General features: G+C 34.6%; 1 protein-coding gene across 8 annotated transcripts in view; it reads right to left on the bottom strand.

The window, feature by feature from the left end:
* The window catches only part of SNTG2 (syntrophin gamma 2), a 292,459-nt gene that overhangs the window by 152,779 nt on the left and 119,918 nt on the right, over positions 1 to 19,762 (bottom strand). For 7 of the 8 annotated variants that reach the window (XM_072036393.1, XM_072036392.1, XM_072036391.1 and 4 more), the window contains exon 2: positions 16,936 to 17,073. In XM_072036393.1, coding sequence (XP_071892494.1) covers positions 16,936 to 17,073 — 138 coding nt within the window. The remainder of the gene's footprint in view (positions 1 to 16,935; positions 17,074 to 19,762) is intronic. The other variant, XM_072036394.1, reaches the window with a different exon arrangement.

Raw genomic sequence — 19,762 nt, 5'->3', positions numbered from 1 at the left:
ATAGATTTTTGTTACTGATTTTGAATTTTTAAAAATGTAATAGTGTCCAATTCCAGAAAATCAGAAGAAATATAATACTGGACCAATACTGAAAAATTATAAATACAGCTGGGGATCTTCACTATATGCTTAAAGGTCAGATAATACTAGATCTGACAATAAATAACCCATTCCGTTATGGAATAAATGTAACCTACTTCATAAAAAATTAAAGGTAAGTAATTTTAAGGGGGAATAATGTGGAAAATATATTTTCAAATGAAACTGATGACAGAGTACCAGTGTTGTAACAACCCTTAAAATGAAGGAATCTGATAACACATAAAAACTTGATTAAAAACATAAAATATATGAAATAGTATGCTATATTTTTACTCTATTATTATATTTTTATTATTTTTATTATTTTTATTTACTTATTTAAGTTGACAACAATATTTCAAATCAAAATGTAATTAAGATAAAGTTACTATTTATTGACATTTGGTGAAGTAATGACAGTACTTGTTTTAAATATTTATATATATATATATATATATATATATATATATAAAATCAGTGATCTGAAGAAAACCTAAATTAATTACAATGATGCTTGTAAGTGACACAACAGTTGTGAGAAAGTAATTATGAACAGAACAGAGTCTGAGTATACAGCAATTCAAGGTCATTCTGGTAAGCTGGAAAACAGTTCAAACAAATAGGGAAAAGCATTCAACCAAGTCATACTCAGTACACGAAAAAACAACTTCCCTGCATAAAGCTATGGCCAAAAGCACTAGAGTAATTTTATATCATCAAAAGACTATTAACTAGGAGTAGAGAGACTATAAATTATTTCTCTGTCAAGATATCCACACAGTTGAAATAATACAGCCAGTGCTGATACGTTCATTTTCAAAATAATCCAAATAAATTGCTGTGGTAGCAGGCAAGAGCCACCAGTACTTTGAGACATTCATCTAGAAATGCAACAAATACCAGGAGTGAAGTATATTTAGCTTTTCAAAGCACTTTTCAGGGATGATCAAGCACAGGCTTAAAGCATCTTCTTGGCAGAAGATGACCAAATCACACACACTGACACAATAAAAATTTCAATGACTTGAAGTTCAAAACAGACACATTCAGGCTACAGACACAAGACATGATTTTAAACTTTAGTGGCATGATGCATCTTAATTGGATTTAAAAAACAACCAACCAACCAAACAAAAACAACAATGAAAAACACTTTAAAATAGTAGTATGATCTTGAGACTTTCCAGTGCACAGATATTTCTTCTTTTATCTCTATTTAAAGCATAATTTGTCACGTTATTCCACGAACAAAGATTTAATTTAGCTCTAATTGTACGATTACTAAAATACCCAATGGGATTTTTTATGGCAGTAACCTGAACAGTGTTTAGTTTTTTCCACATCAGTGAAATTAGTTTCACAGCCTGCCACAAGTACGCTCTTTCTACAGAGAAGTAATGCAGACACACAAAGATTTAGGGTCAATGAATTGTTTTACTGATTTGAAATGCCTGAATCCTTTTTTAAGTATTTAATTTTCGTATGAACTTTATCTGTTTGAAATGTCTTGTGGACAAACTGCAATCTCAGCTTTGAATGTTCAGCACTTGAGCACATTTTAGTTTTATATCATATGAGAAGTACCTAATTCCTGATCAGCAGTGTGAAGTATTATGTATATGACACAGCTAGGACCACACAGCACCTTTATTTCCAGAGAAGAATCATTCATGAGGTGTTGGGACTACTCTTCACTGCATGTCTTCCAACATTAAAAAAACAACACAGGGCCAAGACTCAAAAGACAGCAGCTTATATAATTGTAATTTTCTAATACTTGACTTTGCAACTTTGTTTTAAAGGCAGAAATTAAAATAAAATAAAATAAAAAGGGGGGGGGGGGAAGTCCACAAATTCACATGGTTCACTACAGGTTGGTTTCCATTTAGTCAGTTGTTTGAACCCTTAAATTCATAGTGTAGATGCCCACTGCTTAAGAAAAAAAATCTGTAAGTAAATTAGGAGGGATTCACCTTTAGATACCTGCAGAAAGCAAGACACTATCAAATTAATTATCAGGTTTTGTAGGCAAACATGTTAAAAGAGTAATTATTCTTTTCCATTTGACCACTTCTCCCTGCCCCCTCTCACTTCTGTTGTGGTTCTGTTCCCTTCTCAGGACCCTTCTTTGCTTTTGTTCTTCCCCACCCCGTAACTCAAAATTCTGGAAGCTTTTTTTCACTTTTCATTCAAACCAAACAGCACTCCTCTCTATTATGAAACTCATTTACAGTAAATAAACAGGGAGGAAAAAAAAAGTTATCAATGTACATTAACTACATGCACAGATTTAAATTAAAGTATTTCTAACATACCCCTACAATATTGGTAGTCATGTACAGCAAAAAACATACTCACTAATATGAATTTTATTTTACATGTATTATATGTTATTTAAATTCTGATAGAAAAGTATATAAAATTCTGGCAGCTGTTACAGAATGAGCAAAGTCCTTGGTCCAAATAACATGAAAGATTTTTCTCTTAATATGTTCTAAATGATGATGCATCTCTACTGCCAGCTAACAACGCTATCTGCCAAAGCAGATTGTGCTGGCTGTGCTCTTGATTGACTACTGGTAGCAGAACTCCTGAATATGGATTACCATACAGGTAATTCTACCTGTTTACCTCTGCTTTTCCCCTCAAGCTGTCAGCTGTGCAGAACTGGGAAGGACAAGACTAACTGATGACATTATCAATACTCGTTTGTGTTACACCCTAATCTGTTACACAAATGTGGATTACATATCCAACTGACATGTTTCAGTATGGTTAAAAAGATCTGTATGAAAACAGAACTGTCTGCACACATATTGTATAACAAATGTAATCTAAACAAAATAATTGATGTTCATGTATAGAGGTGGTAGAATAATGTTTCCATGAGATCTTTGATTCCAGGGACATGAAATGAAACTAACCTGAAATTTTCACAAAGGAACAGAAATCAGTGAGAATGTCAATGTCCACCAGCTGCTGGAAAGCAAGAAGGCAAAGGAAATTACATGCAGATGTTTGGCTGCCTTGAGAATGCATTAGCTGGGAATTAGTTAAAACCTTTACATATGAAAAGGTACTCTGTAATGGTAACTGTTATGCATTTTTTATTCAACATTTATACCACTGTGATCCCCAAAAATGAACTATTCAAAAGTCAGGAAGGTTGTTGAAAGGAAGAATAAAGGGGAGCCAGCTAAGAAAATTAAAACTCCATAGGCAGAGTGAGGAGTTTTTAAGGCTACCACACTGAAAGCACAGATCCACTGAATGCCACTTATTAGAAAGGTTTAGCTAAGAAAAAAAGGAAAACAACTTGGCTAAACAGGAGGTTATTAAATGCAAAGAGTGGCGGACATCATGTTTAAAAAGAAAATGAGAAAAAGGAACATAAGCAAATAAATTTAAAAACTGAATTGGGCAGCAACAGTAAAGAGAGTTTCAACAACTGCCGAAAAGAACCACAATTACTAATAAATCTTCAAATCTATCAGGAGCAGGAGGTCTGCCAAAGAAACCACAGGAACAATTTATGATCAAGGCATACTCAGAGGAAAGAAGGGTACTGAAGGGAAGATAAATAAACACTTTTCATTAGGTCTCACTGTGAAATAAACTAGAAATGTTCCTCCAACATTTTTTGTAGCACAAAGGATGTATGGATCTGTCTTAATTTGAAATCACTTTAGAAGCAAATTGACTAAATAACAGTAGCAAATCACCAGGGTCAGATAGCATTCACCCTGATCTTAAAGGAACTCAAGGATGAAACGAAGTAATAGCATTGGAGTGCTAACTTGAGTTACTTCTCAAGAAAGCCTTGATATTCAAAGACTACAACACTACAAGTAAAATTCCATTTTTTTTTCATAATATGTTTCAATTAAGGTTTAAACTTAAGGCCTGCACTATACAAATTAGAACTGTAGGAAAAGAAGTGTATGTATCTACAGACAGTAAGAGGAAAATGTAACAAAGAACAGAATTGCTAGACACTTGAATCTACCTTGAAAAAGAGAAAGCATTTTTTTTTTTTAAAGAACAATGCCTTCCGAATCTACCAGGAATCTCTGACGTGGTCAACAAGCATGACAGATTTTTTATTGAAAATATAAAATAAGCTTAAATTATTCAAAGACTTTTGACAAAGACTACTTTTAAGGAAACAAAGGAACCATGAGCGAAAAGCCTTTCAAAGATATACTGCTAACTAAAATTAGTTAAAAAGTAGATAGAAAACAGATTAACTGAGTAATTCTCACAATGGAGGAAGGTCACTGGTGAAGTTCTACTGCAGTCTATATTGTAACCTGTAATATTTAAATTACTCACAAAGATATATACATATATATATATATGTATAATTAAAGGTATGAGCAATGAGATTATCTTCACTGCTTACTGAGGTAGGAAGGATGAGTGAACTGAAAATATTTGCAGATCTTATTAAACAGTCATCAGGCAACAAGACAGCAGTACAATTCTATAGTAGATAAATGCTAGAGAGAAATTAATTTTCCCATATACATTATTAAGTACATTTCCCATGTACATTATTACATAATGTAATGCAAATTACAATTGATTCTGAATGAGCTGTTTCTAATACAGAGACCACTAAGGTCTAACAAGACCTTGGCGTTAAAGTGCAAGGGAGAGACTCTTTATCAGGGAGTGTAGCAATAGGACAAGGGTAAGTGGTTTTACACTAAAAGAGGGTAGATTTAGATCAGATATAAGGAAGAAATCCTTTACTGTAAGTGTGGTGAGGCACTGGAATGGGTTGCCCAGAGAAGCTGTGGATGCCCCATCCCTGGAAGTGTTCAAGGCCAGGCTGGATGGGATTTTGGGCAACCTGGTCTGGTGGGAGGTGTCCCTGCCCATGGCAGAAGGGTTGGAATTAGATGATCCTTAAGGTCCCTTCCAACCCAAACCATTCCATGACTGTAAGACATCATCAGTTTATTGTTCAGTAGTGGTCAAAAGCACGAATTAATTTTTTTTTTTAATTTTTTGGAAGTTTTAGCAAAAGAACACAGACCAAACAAAGAACATTATTACAGCAATGTAAAAATCTGAAGTTCACCCCACATTGAACTATTGGACTAGTTCACATATAGTCCATATCTATGTGGATATAGTCCACATTGGACTATTCTGGTCCCCTCATACCTAAAACTGCTCAAAAAGGTTCAGAGAAGGCCAGTAAGGTTGATGGAACACCAGTTGTGACCAGCCACCAACAGGATTTAACGCCATTCACAATGACCCTTTTGGACTGGCCACCCAGACAAAATTTACCCAGTGAACAGTGTATCTGTACTGAGAATGCTGTGGGAAATGGTATCAAATGGTTTGCTAAAACATCATCAAATGATATTAATAGGAACAAAGTTTAAAACAGAACAAACAAACAAACAAAAGTGATTCTTTGTGCAATGTTTGGTGGGAAAAAAGAAATCTGGATGTTCAAAGTCTACACATATTCATGGGGAAATTAGACAAATATGCAAAACCATATTCTGCACAGGAATAACTTGAGGCAGGAAAACTTTTAAAAGAAGTACCACATATTCTTGCCTTACCAGCTTTCCAAGCTATCACCAACAGCTACTGTTGGAGAAAAGATGCTGTACTCAGTAGATGTTAGGTCTGACTCAGTTCTGAACTCAGAACTCATTTTTTATAAATTAAAAATTTCATGACAGCAAAATTTGGACAGAAACCCATACTAGCTTTGCAAGCAATTATGAAAGAAAATTCTACCCTGGAACTTCATGCCAAAACTGAATTGCAGTACTTGTCAGGAAAATAAAGTTTTGTTTGTGATATTACTGATAATTTCATGCACATAAGCAGATTAAAACACAGTGTTTGTGCCTCAAACAGACAAACATTTTTTTTTTTCGTTTTTTAGTTGTCTGCAGATGTTATGCATCTTTTTTATTTTCAGGCATTTATTTGTAACTTGGGGCTAAAGTAAGGCAACCATCATTATCAGTTAAGAAAAAGAAAAAAGCTACACTTGACTGTACAATAGCTGTGTCATTTTATTTCATTAGAGGCAAGAAAAAAATCATTAGAAAGTGTTAATAATCATCAGTCTGATGATTATTTTGATGAAAAGCTGAAAATTAATACTTCTATGCTTCTTAACCAGCATTTTGTTTTGCTAATTATACACTTTAATACAATCTAGAATTTATTTAATCCTTCATTTTAAAGGTTTCCAAAGTACTAAGTGTGTACACTGTAATGATCAACTCCTTCAACAATTGTGTACCTCCTATAGCACAGTGCATAGTAGGGATTTTTGTTTCATTTTGCTTCTAGGCAACAAGAGAAAGCGTAAGTGCCCTACATGGAACTTCAGGATGCACTTGAACAGACAATGTAATAACTAAAACCGATCAGGATACCAACATGAACTATTACTATTTTTCTGGGACCTTTTATTGTTGCAAGTTGTTGAGGATTCTATTGTATGTTCCTCAAAGTGATACTGGCTCTGTTATACCTATATTAAGTTCAAGAATTGGATGAACAACTTAGGTATGACAGCTCTAGCATCAGGCTTTTGTAAAGTACCAGCGACAGGAAGAGAAGGCAGATTTACCCACTAAGTGTTCGACAGGAGGTTTTACCTGCTTGTATGGCCAGCAGATCTTTGATTGGGTAAGCTGGCTGTTTCATTTTGACTTAATTTACTGTGGAAGAATATGAAGTTTAGAATATTATTTTCTCTTTGAATGACAGATTGCAAAACTGAAAAGGCTACTACCATTTTCATTTTTGTAATGCTTAAATGTTCTACTGTCAATGTGTAGTCCAAATTTTATAACACATACATTTTCTAATAAAACTTGCAATAAAGGAATCTTTTAGAGGGAAACAGAAATACTCACTGTAGAAGTCCAACTAGGACTACAATTTTTCTAAATATAGAGTAATAAGATTTGTATTTTAAACAATTAATATAGCACTACAATAATATGTGTTTCAAGGACATGGATTGATAACCAATCTATTTCATAAAAATGTTGCATTATGTGGTGCTTGAAATTTAAGCAAACAGGTAAAAATATCTTTAAAAAACAATTTGTTCAAATAGTTCCTTTTCATTTATCCCAAAGCAATGTTATCCAGTCATAGCTTCAGCTGTGTTATCTTCAGATCTATGAAAACAACTTCCAAATTAGTCTTTTACCACAGAAAACTTATCTCATTGTCCTTAATGGCATACCTGCATGGGTGTCATGGTTCAGACTGAATCACTTCAATCAACTGTTCTAACTCTTACCTTGCCAAAGGTCTCAACTCTTCTCCATTATACAGAATTTGAAAAACAGTAATAAAGGCAATCCATAATGCCTAACCACACATGCCCAAGTAGAAGTTTTGTCTTGTTCCAATGAACAAAAACATAGAATACAGGTGCTGACTGAACTGGTTTACGTACATTCAAAGACAACTGAACTGCATTTAAAAAAGCAGCCTACTTTCTTTCTGTGAAAGACTAATATTTACAACCACCAAGACTGCTAGTACAAAAGGAGATTTCTACGGATTAAACTCCAATAGCTGCAACAGCGGAAGGACAGAATTTAAATTTTTGGTTAGAAGCAATATTTAGGTGCTTGATTTGACTGTCTCAGTCACCACCCCTCTCATGGAGTAGCATTTACTCTGCAGGAGAGCCAGACCGTGACCACCGAGGTTATACCTCATCAGCATACGCAGCTCAGGGACAGGGGCTTTATGTCTTTATTTTGGAACAGTACCATGTTCTGTGCACTGAGGCAAACAACTGCACTGCAGAAAAAGTTGTTAACGATACGAAGAAGCAGAAATACTTTTGCTCCAGCCTAAGATGCAGATGCATCTGTGCAGAAAAAGAACATGTAGCTAGCTATACATGGGGGGAGGAGGGTCTTAAAAGGTCTCAGTAATCACTACTTTAAATAAAGACCAGTGAGGCAGAAGCTTTCAAGAACTCCAAGAACAATTCTAGACAATAATAGGTTGAAAAACAGATCTGGTATAAACTTTCAAACATAACAAATGCAGACACCATATAAAAGAACAACATGTCAATACTTGTATAGATTATAGTATATAAACTATATAGATTAGCTAGTGTCCGGAGATGTAATGCTGCTTTTAACAGCTACTGAAATTCAAAACTTTTAGTAAGAGATTTATTTCCAACACGTTTAAAATTATTTTTTTGAAATCTTTTGCACTTGGGAAAAAAGATGAATGGCCACCCTCATTTTAAGCATATTGCCCTAAAACAAACAAACAAAAACATCTTATCATATATGCCTATCTACTGAAAGGTAGCTGAAAACAATCCTATAGTTTTAATAAAGTTTCAAAAATAATAGATACTTTTAAATGCACTTTGGAAAATTATATGGTCAAGTACTTGTCTTTTAGGTATGAAATAGCTCCTGACATTAAGAAAAAAAAAAAAAAAAAAGCTTTCTAGACTCTTATAGAGCACAATGACTTGACAGAAAAGTTTCTCTTTAGAAAGGTCTTTTATGTCTCCATTCATTCATATGAAGTGGCATGACTGGAGCTTAATGGGCAGTGTGAGAATGCAATTACAGCCCTTATTTTTGTTAGTTAGGTTTTTAGCAAGCTTTTATATCCCCTGTAATGCCTGCCCATTTTGTCATTATTACCAAGTTGTTAACGTACAAGACCAGCACTTGTGGAAAAGGATCTTTCATTAGGAAAAATATTATTATCCCAATGAACAACGTACTAAAGGGATTTAAGAAGGAGAATGTGCTTGAAGCATGCCACATGCATTGACATAAACGGATATATTTGGAATATATTCCATCCATAGATAGATCAACAATATTTTCTATCCACAATAGAAAATAAAAGCCAGTCTTGGTCAACAGTGGCAGTAACAGCAGTTTGCCATCCAAGCCCTTGGGAAACATAGGGAAAAGGAAGAACAAAACAGTTCAATATTAAGAGTTAAAAGAGAAGTCTGCAAACATGGATGCAAGGGAAGAAAAAGCCTGATACAAGAAGGAAAAAGAAGATAAGTACTTAAAATAACAGCCGTATCTTATCTTTTTTCAGCAACTCTTCAAGCTACCACAAGGAAGTTAGGAGATAAGAAATGATCGAAGAAACAGATCCTGCGAGAATGTGAGACCCAGTGAAATGTACAATAAAATGCAGACATCCTGCCAGTTACTGTATATTCGAAAGGAACGAAAGATGGTGCATGGAGAGGGATATTTGAAATCCCCCAGGAAGTTGTCTCCTCAACAAAGGTGAGGATAGAGCATGGATACGGATTTTCTCAGCTCACACTCTCTGCCTCTCCATTCCCAGAGCTTCAACAACTTGAGGTACATGCATTTAGCATTCTGCCACGTGCTGAGATTGACACTTCTGCTCACACAACCCCCACTTCACACTGATTGGCAGAGCATTTCCACCTTCCCAGTGGTTGCAAGCTGCAGGCAACCTTTTGTCTGTCTCTCTTCCTAGAAATGTGGATTTTAGACTACAGCAGGGGCTGCTCTTGGCGAGATTGTTTCCATGCACAATTCAGAAGAAACAACATGACTAGGAGAGAGCACTCAGCAGCCCTTACAAGAGAAGGTTATGGGTTATGGTTAATCCCCTTGTCCAACAGTTTAGGCATCTATCTACATGATACAGCTAGAACCATGCAGCTTTATACTGGCACATAAAGGTATCTTACAGCATATCATGCAGCATGTCAGAGGAATTACAGTGCCATCATCTAGGACTGGCATGCAGAGATTTTTGCACTACACTTTGAAACTAACTGTCGAAAGAACACTTAACTTATCCAGAAAGTACTGATTTTAATTGCTTCTTAAGCCACCGCTGTTACTATTTGTGTTACCATATGGTCCATAGTCTTTATTAAAGACCACAAGAACAACAAAATCTGATGGAATCAGTGGAGCATGAGGAAAATGTACATTTAGGTTAGCCACTTTGGCCAGACATCTGTGCATTTTCACAAGTTGTCAATACTGCCCTCTTAGGAAGTATAAACACCAGCATCTTATAATTGATCAGATGAACAATCAAACAATGCATTGAAAACTAATGTAACAGCTTTTTCATAAAACAATATTTAGGGTGGGATGTCAATCGAAGAAATTTGCTACAAATAGTATTTTCTATACTGTTTGTTATAACATGCCTAGTCTGTAGGAAAAGCTTTTTGCTAATAAATAAATAAATGATAAAATTCAAAAACAGTGTTTGTATAAACTTTAGTCCCAAGTCTGTGTCATTTTAAGTGTCTTTATAGTCTTAGAAATAATTATACTAGTATTAAAATGGAAGTCTAATGTCTTGGACAGTGGAATTATGATGACAGTGGAAATACAAGTAAAAAAATCTCAAAAAAGACATGAATTAATCCTCCATGGCATCATATAATGCCTCACTCCACAATTCCATGAAAAGGAGGCAGGCTATACTAGGGAACAAGTAGACAGAAAGCAAAAGATTACTATGAATGGAAAAGAGAGTTTAAACTTTCAACATTTTGCAGTGCACAGGATGCAATCTTTTCCCCAAAGGAACATGAAGATCGAGTGCATCTATAACAACTGACTGAGGCATGCCAGTAGCTGTCAAGTTTTGTAGTATAGAGACAAAGCAGATCTTTTCACATGCTAGCTGAGATCTGGGACAGCTGCAGAGAATCCTTAATAAGTATGGTATAGTAAGATATTTTATTGGTTTATCTTATTATAACTGTTTCTATTACTGTAGATCAAAGTCTCTCTGCTTTTTTTTTTTAAGAGAGTAAAACGAAGTCACTCATTTTATTTTAGCCTGCCAACCTATAGGAGGATTATTCAGAAAAAAAGAATCAGATTGTTCTCAGAGTTGCCTAGCAAAAATATGAGAGACAAGTTTCTACTTGCAGTTAAGAAAATTCCAATTGAACATAATTGTAAAGAATTTCACAGTAAAAATGATTACGCATGAGAAGAGGCTGCCTAGGGAAGTGATGAAATCTCCATCTTCAGAAATATTCTGAACTTGACTGGACAAAACCCTCAGCAACTTGCCTTGACAGTTGTACTGCTCTGAGCAGCAGGTTGAATTAAGTGGCTCTGAGAGGTGCCCTTCAATCCAAATTATTCTGGGATCTATATAGTAAAGATGACTGTGACAAACCCCACCACAGTTTATACTGAACAGTGTAGTGATCATATTAAACATGTCTGAATGAAACAGTCAATGTCAGTATGAGTTCACAAGAATCCTCATGTACATCTCCACTGAGTTATAAAATTCTTTATTTGGGAGAAGAATTTCCTTTGATAAGCAGTATGAAGGACCTAGACTGCAACTGACAGTACAGAGGACCATTGCCTATGGATCTGGATTTCCAGAGTTACTAATAACATACACAGAAACCTGTGGCAAGATATGATTATGACTCTTTTTCCCACCAAAATAAATAAATAAATAAATAAATAAATAAATAAATGATGATTTCCTTCAAATCAAAAGGCATGCTGTAACATGAATTATAGCTGACTCCTGCCAGAACACCTGTTCTTTATTTGAATAATGTCATCTGCATTCACTTTGTGCAACATTTCACATGATGACTGCTGTTTTGAAGAAGATGAACAGCAGGGCTTGCATCCATCATTATCCAACATACCATCACTGGAAATGCTCATTTCCACTGCAGGTATTCTGCCTCTAGCTTTTAAAGACTTTAAACTGCCATATAACCTCTCACAATATATACGATTGTACTTTACTGATCTTGACAACCTGCCTGTCTCCATGTACAACACATGAACTGAAACTTTAATAAAGGATACATACTTGTATGTATGCCTAGTTTACCACGTAGTAACATCAGTGTGCTGCCATTCCTCTCTATCTGGCTGGTATGAATGCTCATCCTCAGCTGGACTCTCCTTTGAAAGATGATTTTTCAGGGATATCCATAGCCTACTTTGCATTCCTCTGTTTTGTTACAGTTATTTTTCTTTTTATTTAAGCTACTTACTCTTTTTATCTTTATTATTAAAGTTTGTTTTTTTTTTTTCATCATGCTAATGAATACTCATATTTATTATTTATTTTGTGATCCAAAGTCTTAACTGTTCTCAAAATGACACAAGTTTGTGAACTTTCATAATAAAGAGATCCTAATCAACTATTAAGGTATCTAGGTCAGTTTTCCAACTTATTAAAACAAATAACAAATGGTTAAATAATGCAATTTCTCTGTACAAATAATTTTAGTTTCAAAAGGAAGAGTCTTCCTTTAATCACCCATTTGATGTTTCAAAATATAGAGAAGTTTTTATTTTATAGCTGTTTTTAAAAGCTCTTTTAAAAATTATTTCAGACTAAAATACCGTATCAGTGATGGCAGAACAGGCTCTGGGAAAGTACAGTAATAACAGCAGTTATCTAGAGATGAGCAAAATTTACTTGGGTTAAAAAATAAACTTTAGCCCTGTTCTCTATAGGTATGCTAAAATAACATTCTTCTGTGTCCTTATTAGCATCTAAGTTATAAAGAAAATAAGACAGCCATCTCATCAGGGATTGAAATAGTACTTTATGGCACCGTTTCTATTTTTTGAATTAAAAAAAACTTCCAGTCCTTCTTTTTTTCCTCTCTATTTAGAATCAAATCAAATCGAATAGTTCAGTTGAAAGGTACCTTATTCACCTACCTCACTTTATTCTGTCAAACTAAGACAGGACTTGTGAAGCTGGACAATTGGGTACCCAGGATGCAAAGGTTTTTGTCATTCTAATTCTATTAGTCTCACACAAGCCTCTGAAGACTCCTCTTCCCATCAAGAAACCAGGAGCCTGCCTCAGAAACCTGCAGGTCCACTGACCAAGTCTGAAGCGTTTCAGCTCTGTGAGAGGGAATCACGGTAAAAAGCCAGATATATTTCTTTTCTTTTTCTTACATTGCAAGTAGAATTGTCAGGGAAAAAAAGGATGCAGAAATAGAATACAAATTAAAAGAAAAAAATGTTTATGAAAAGAAGAAAGGCTTAAAACTGTGGGCTGATAAGATGAAAAGGATGGTAGCAATACACATGGAAGAAAAACAGAGTACTAAGGAAGGGAGTGAGGCATTGTGAATATGTAAGAAATTAGTTTTAACATGGTAAAAAAAAGTTACAGGAAGATCACACTATACAGAAAAAGCATATTATGAAAAGTAAAAAAAAAAAAAAAAAAAGGAATTCTGTTTCTTCTGTTTCTTCTTTAACTTACAACGGATCTTTCCCTGGATTTCATACAATTGATTCCTTTCTGTGAGTATTATTGAACTACATGTCAGGGAAAAAAAATCTTCTGTCAAAAAATACTTAGAAGTTAATTAAAATTTCAATTTTTTTTTTATATACTAGTTCCATCAGTATCTCTATGCTTTGTTTGCACACCGATGCTGATGCACCCTTACATACTTCTATCTCCTACAAGTCTGAACAACCCCAAACATAATAGTCACGAAGATTTGCTTCAAATGTTTGGATTTTCCAAACTTGAACTCCTGAAATACATTTTGGTGGAAAGATCAGATGTTTAATAATAAAGATATAAATCATTTAAATATTACATACAATCTGTTTTATGATTCATAAATGTAATAATACATAATCAAACACTGAAAAATACTATTTCCCACAATTGTTCCACTTCCAGAAGGATTTTTACAGACATTTAAATGCCATCTTGTCTACTTTAGAAAAACTTGAAAACTAAGGAAAATAAACAGTTACTTTTACACCATTTGCTTCTACAAACGTCTTGAATTCCAGAAACTATGTTCTTCTTTCTCATTACTGTACATCCAAGTCAAATGATAGAAAGACAGCTCTACAATTTCTCATCACAGGTGAAGCTTTCTCTGTGCATAAAAATAGCACCTGAATGAATGCAGGGTGGCATAGTCTGAAATAAGTTAAGATCAAGATGATGCTAGTAAAAGACAGGTATTTTACTGTGACAGCCTTTTATCTGTACAATCAATATGAGATTGTTGGGAATAATCTGTACTGCTGAAAGCCCAAACCACTGCAGTACCTGTGATTGCTGGTGTCTGCCACTCCTCAGCATTCATTGCTGCGTGGGACCAGCTGAGATCTGAGTTAAGCATCTGCAAATCCTGTCCTCAGGCTCACTGAACCTGTAAGCTAAACTGAGGCTGGAAGCAAACATATCGTATGAATGCTGTCCTACAGAACCGGCTGGAGACCAAAGTAGTATCACAAGTAGACACAGAGGTCTATTTTTCAATTTCTCTGTTCACATATATCCCACCTAAGAAGAAAAGTTACTCTAAAAGCAAAATCTTCCTGACTTCCTTCTATGAGTTTGAGAAGACTACAGAGAGAAAACAAACATGTTATTTCTATTTTTGTTGCAAAGGAACTTGTTTGATGAATGGCCATGTGCAAATACAGATTAACTATGAGTAACTAAGAAAGAAAAGCATAGAAAGGAGAATAAATCAGTCAGACAAAGTGATTGTTCATGACTACCACAGAACTGACTTTCAAGTTACAGTTTCCTATTAATATTTTGAATCATACAGACGAGGGATGAAAATTATTTTCTTGAGCCACTTGAAAAGTAAAGCATTTATCTCTTCTGAATTTAGCTTGTGTAGCTATAAATTTAAGACTTCAGAATTACCAAAAATAGCCCTAGAGAACAACCAGCTATTTCAGCCTGATTTCAAATTCTTCTTTTGAGCTCCTATATACTAGTAATTCATACCCTGTTAAAATACACAGGGTTCATATTAAATGGCCTTTATTTTATATACTAATTCTCCAAAAGTTTTTATTTTGTTAAAGTATAATATAGAAAAAGCAAATATTGCCTTGAAGCCATGACTTAATCCATTTTTTCCTCACTAAACTTAGACAGAAGAAGCCCACATGGATTTAATATAACACTTCCAGAGCCTGTCCTTCTATTCTGTCTTCCTTCAGGAAATACTATTTAGGGTATCCATAAAATGTAGAGGTAAAGAGTATCAGAATCATAATCAACACAAATTTTGACACTTTTAAGTCAGTATCTGGGTTAACCATTCCTTCTTTATTTTTTTATGAGAGATCAATGAGTGCTGCTTAATAGAAATATAGTTTTGATACAACTTTTCCTCAGATCCAGTCAGCCTGTGCTGATTCATTCAAGAATCAGCATAAGATTAGGCAGGATAGAATTTCAAATCTTTTCCTATGAAAGGAAGTTTATACACAAGGCATTTAAATACCACCAAGTCTGGTGCAATCATATACACTTATATGCACAGATACGATATATTGCACAAAATACAACATATTGCAGCCATTCACATATTACTATAATTATTGTAACCGTAATTAGTATAAAATTTATCAACACTATCAACAATGTCTGCAGTTAAAAGCTGCAGTATTTCACATTTCCCATTGAAGCACAAAGTATATGCATGCCGATTATTTTTGGCTTAGGTTTATATTTATTTCAGCAAAGCAACCAGCATATGACATGTCTCTCACTTCACTGAGTGGTCTCCCACTAGCTGCCAACTGATGCAACCTTTTTTTTTATTTTTTAGGAGCATGTCATGTTCCATTGAGTTCCACAGGCAAGTTTTGAAATCAGCACAAAATGCTTCCAACCACTAAAAGCTGTTTGTTTCAAATTAATTTTCGGTGTGACATTAAACTATATACATATATACATATTTACTTTGACAGAAATGAAATGTGTTCTTGTGGTATATAAGCAGACTCTCTCACATAATAATACACACGCATATATGTATATACTTACACTCTCTATCTACTTTTTGGCTCCTAATTTTCAGCAGGGTATCACAAACTCACTTCCTGTCTCCTGGTGCCAGATTTTTTGCTTATTTGAAATGTGCAATACAGCAAGCAGACAGAAGATTCCCTCTTGGCCCTCTCCAAGGAGGTGCATTGCCATTTGTTGCTCATACTAGCAAATACCATTACAGTTCATGAAATTTATTTCACTCAGTAACATTTGGGGATACTTATACTTAGTTTTAAGAGGAACACTATTTATATGAGGAAATAAAATACAGTGTTTGGGAATGCCCATAATCTAGAGAGCATTGCTGTATGTCTTATGCAAAGTGCTACTAGTTTTTCTAGTGACATTATTAAATGGTGATACAAAAGACTCCTCTGTAGGTTAGGAGTGCAAAATGTTTTTGAAAAATCACCTGACTGAACTTGAATGATTGAATTTGGAAGTAAAAACAGAAAGACATACATATATAAATGCTGACACCAATTAAGCCCAATCTCTGCTTAAAAAATTGAACTAAGTGTCTGTCAAGTATTTTCTAAGCCACCTCTGTGCCCTTATCTGTGAACAGGTAACAGACATGTCTTAAACAGACAACTGCCCATACCTGATACTCCGATTAAAAAAAAAAAAAAAGCTTTGGCGTATTAGTTTCTCTTAAAATGTTTTCTATAGGAAATATAGCTTCCCCCCTTCCCCTTTTTTATTCCATTTAATAGCCTAACAATATTTGGTGGAAGAATGCTGTATTCTCATTATTTATAGATATCTTCTCCACTGTTAAGGTTATATTTGTCAGAACAAAGGACATATACCACTGGTAGAAAAAAAAAAATATAAGTTTATGCACACAGGAATGCAAGTATGCACAAAACCCAACTCATCATTACGTATTTCTATTACCCAATAGAATGTCTTGCACTCCAATACCATAATCTGATCTCTGTAGAAGACATTAAAGTGCAGTCGAAAGCACAGAGATATAGAAGCACTTACATTTGCACTGTGATCACTTCCACTAACACAGACGACATCTTGTTTTTGAATTGTTAATACCTCTTTTGTGAGCTTCAGTCGGATGTCATAAGCATTTTCAGATACTTCATCATACAACAAAGCAATACCAGTTTTAGTCTGTGAAAGCAAGGCACAGAAACAAAAATTTAAATATATAAACATTTCTTAATGATAAATAATAACCTCTATCCCATTCAATACATAAAACACATATAACGAAGCACTGTTTACAGAAAGTGGAAAACTGGTCTGCTATTCAAGCTCCAAATGGATTAGACATAAAAAGCCTCTTCTGTGCTGTAAAAAGTGGGCTAAATTGCCTTTGAAATAGGCATTAATACATAAAACAGTACATTTGTACTGTTCCACAAAGGAATGTTGTTGAAGCACGTTCTATCTGTTTTTAATTCTATGACTTACCGAGAAACAGTATTATAAGCAGACAGGTACATAGTACATATGTATAAATGTACATGAATGCATTTTCCTGTTCCATAACGAAGTATAGATGTGCAATACCACTTCTGACTCATATGTTTCTTCCACTGTGTGAGAAAAAGTTCTGTATCCTTTATAAAAGTTGCCTTAAAGTTTTATTATGGTTTGAAATTAGGTTTCCATATTGTGAAACACACAAATATACACACTGTAACCACATATAAATACAGGTGCTACAGGGCTTCAATTTTATATTTCCGAAGTCACTACTGGACTATTAACTAGTAAACTCCTCTGGATAGTCAGGTATTTTGGTATTAACAAGGATTTCTCCATAAGAATTTGTAAATAATACCTGTTTTAATTTTTGGTTTATTCATTTATGTGCAAATTTACCATTGATATTCAGTCAGCTATTTCCTTAAACAAAAAATGGGGATTTAGGACTGCTTACAGCTATTTGTTAAAATAAGAAGAGTAGTGCAATTTCATAGCTTTATAGTCTTTTCACAGAAGAGGAAAAACAACAGATCTTTTCTGAAACAGATGATCATGTTTAAGAATAATATTTATTATTTTATAATGTATATAACAATATTATCAGATCACTGCACTTTTCTCTATGCAAATGAAGAATAATCACGCCTAATTTAAGGTTTAGCAGTAGCATTTGTTTTCAAAAGACTGCTCTAAATTTCATTAAATAGTAGATTACATAAAGAAGAGTAATGAATTAAAGAAGAAACATGCCCTGTGTACTTTTAAGTCCTTTGATTTAAAAGTAAAATCAAACACGAACATTATCTTTATAATACTATTTTAATTTCCACAGAACCAAGGAGAAAGGTCTGCGGTGTCTGTTAATAAAAACTTTTGATCTTTAAAGGCAGTTTAAACTTAAGGCACTTAAATACTTAAATTTAGATGCGGTGTAGCTCTAAGCATCAACTAGCGTCAAAGCCTCCCTTACAGTTGGTAGAAATGAAAAGTGCAACAATTAAATTTCCCCTGAAGGCCATACATAGCACATGCTCATGGCCACAGCTGCCATTTAAGACACGTTAGGATATCCAAGATATCCACAAATGTAGGGCTGAGCAGGTGTTAGGGGAGATCTGGGTCCTTCTAGCTGGAGATGAGGGCAGACCTCCGTGATTATAAGAGGCTGCAGACACTGACCATGCCAGTAGACATCCACACTTGGATGTCTTAAGCTTGAAAAGAATCTCAACAAAGGTTTTACACTGTAGATATTCACATCTAAGATGGTCATTTAGATTCTGAAAAGCCAGTGGTGAGCAATAGACATTTCTGAAACATCATTTACATGATCCCTTCTCTACATCTGTCTAGAAGGGAACAAATTGCATCATAGCTTTCTACTATGACTTAAAAAAAATAAATATAAATGACAACTCAGACACAGGTCTCTCATTCAGAACAGATAAATCTTGCCCACAGTGTTCTCTGGGAATGCCTAAAGGATACGAAGTTCAGCGAGGGTGTAACCTTTAATCATTCTTGCTTGTTGGGAAACCAATGTGTATCAATGTTTCCAAGGTTTTCACATTTTTTAAACTTCCAACATCTGTGAATGATATATCAATATTATTTATAAATGAAAATGTACAGAATTTGTGTCAATGCTTTCTGCTTATAAGCTATGCCATGTAACAGCAGGTATTTTAGAGCAGTAGAACTACCTGGCAAAACCACCTTTCCCTCACCGTTCTGCTGTTCACAGGTTCTGCATGGCTATTCCACTCAGATTGGCAATTGCTGTTACTTTTGCTGACAGACCAAGCTGTGCTTTAGACACATCTTGAGGGAGCAAAACCCTACATTAGCACTTTACACAGTCTAAAAGCAGACCTCTCTCTGGCTAGTAATTGTTACAGAGGTTTAGAATAGCACCTTGGAAAAAAACATGAACTTTCATTATAACAGACAATCAAGTAACGAATGAAATATGCAGAGTAACTGATTAAATATGTTAGCATTTTCTATCACATTATTTAAACTGTAAGTCTCATTGAAGCTCATCTATTCCTATTAAAATCCAATACCTACCTCGCACTTCATCTAACTCCTGATGTGATCTACGGTGACATGCAACAATACCTTATTTGCTTTCAGAATCAATAAGATTAATCTAGATTTCTCTCAGCCTTTCAAGTCTGCTTTTTTTAGACCATTATACATGGCTGTGAATCAGAGTTCAAACATTCCCCTGTTCACTCTTTGTGTTGAAAAGATGATACATGCAACTCTATCGGGCAAACTTCAGTCCGAAGTACATCTTCAAAGAAAGAGGTTTTAATGGGAATTTAGTCTTTGCATGTATTTGTATATCCACCAATTTAACTAT

The sequence above is a fragment of the Anas platyrhynchos genome, chromosome 3 (genome assembly GCF_047663525.1).
Source record: "Anas platyrhynchos isolate ZD024472 breed Pekin duck chromosome 3, IASCAAS_PekinDuck_T2T, whole genome shotgun sequence".
NCBI lineage: Eukaryota > Metazoa > Chordata > Aves > Anseriformes > Anatidae > Anas > Anas platyrhynchos.
This window is presented reverse-complemented; position numbering and strand designations above follow the sequence as displayed.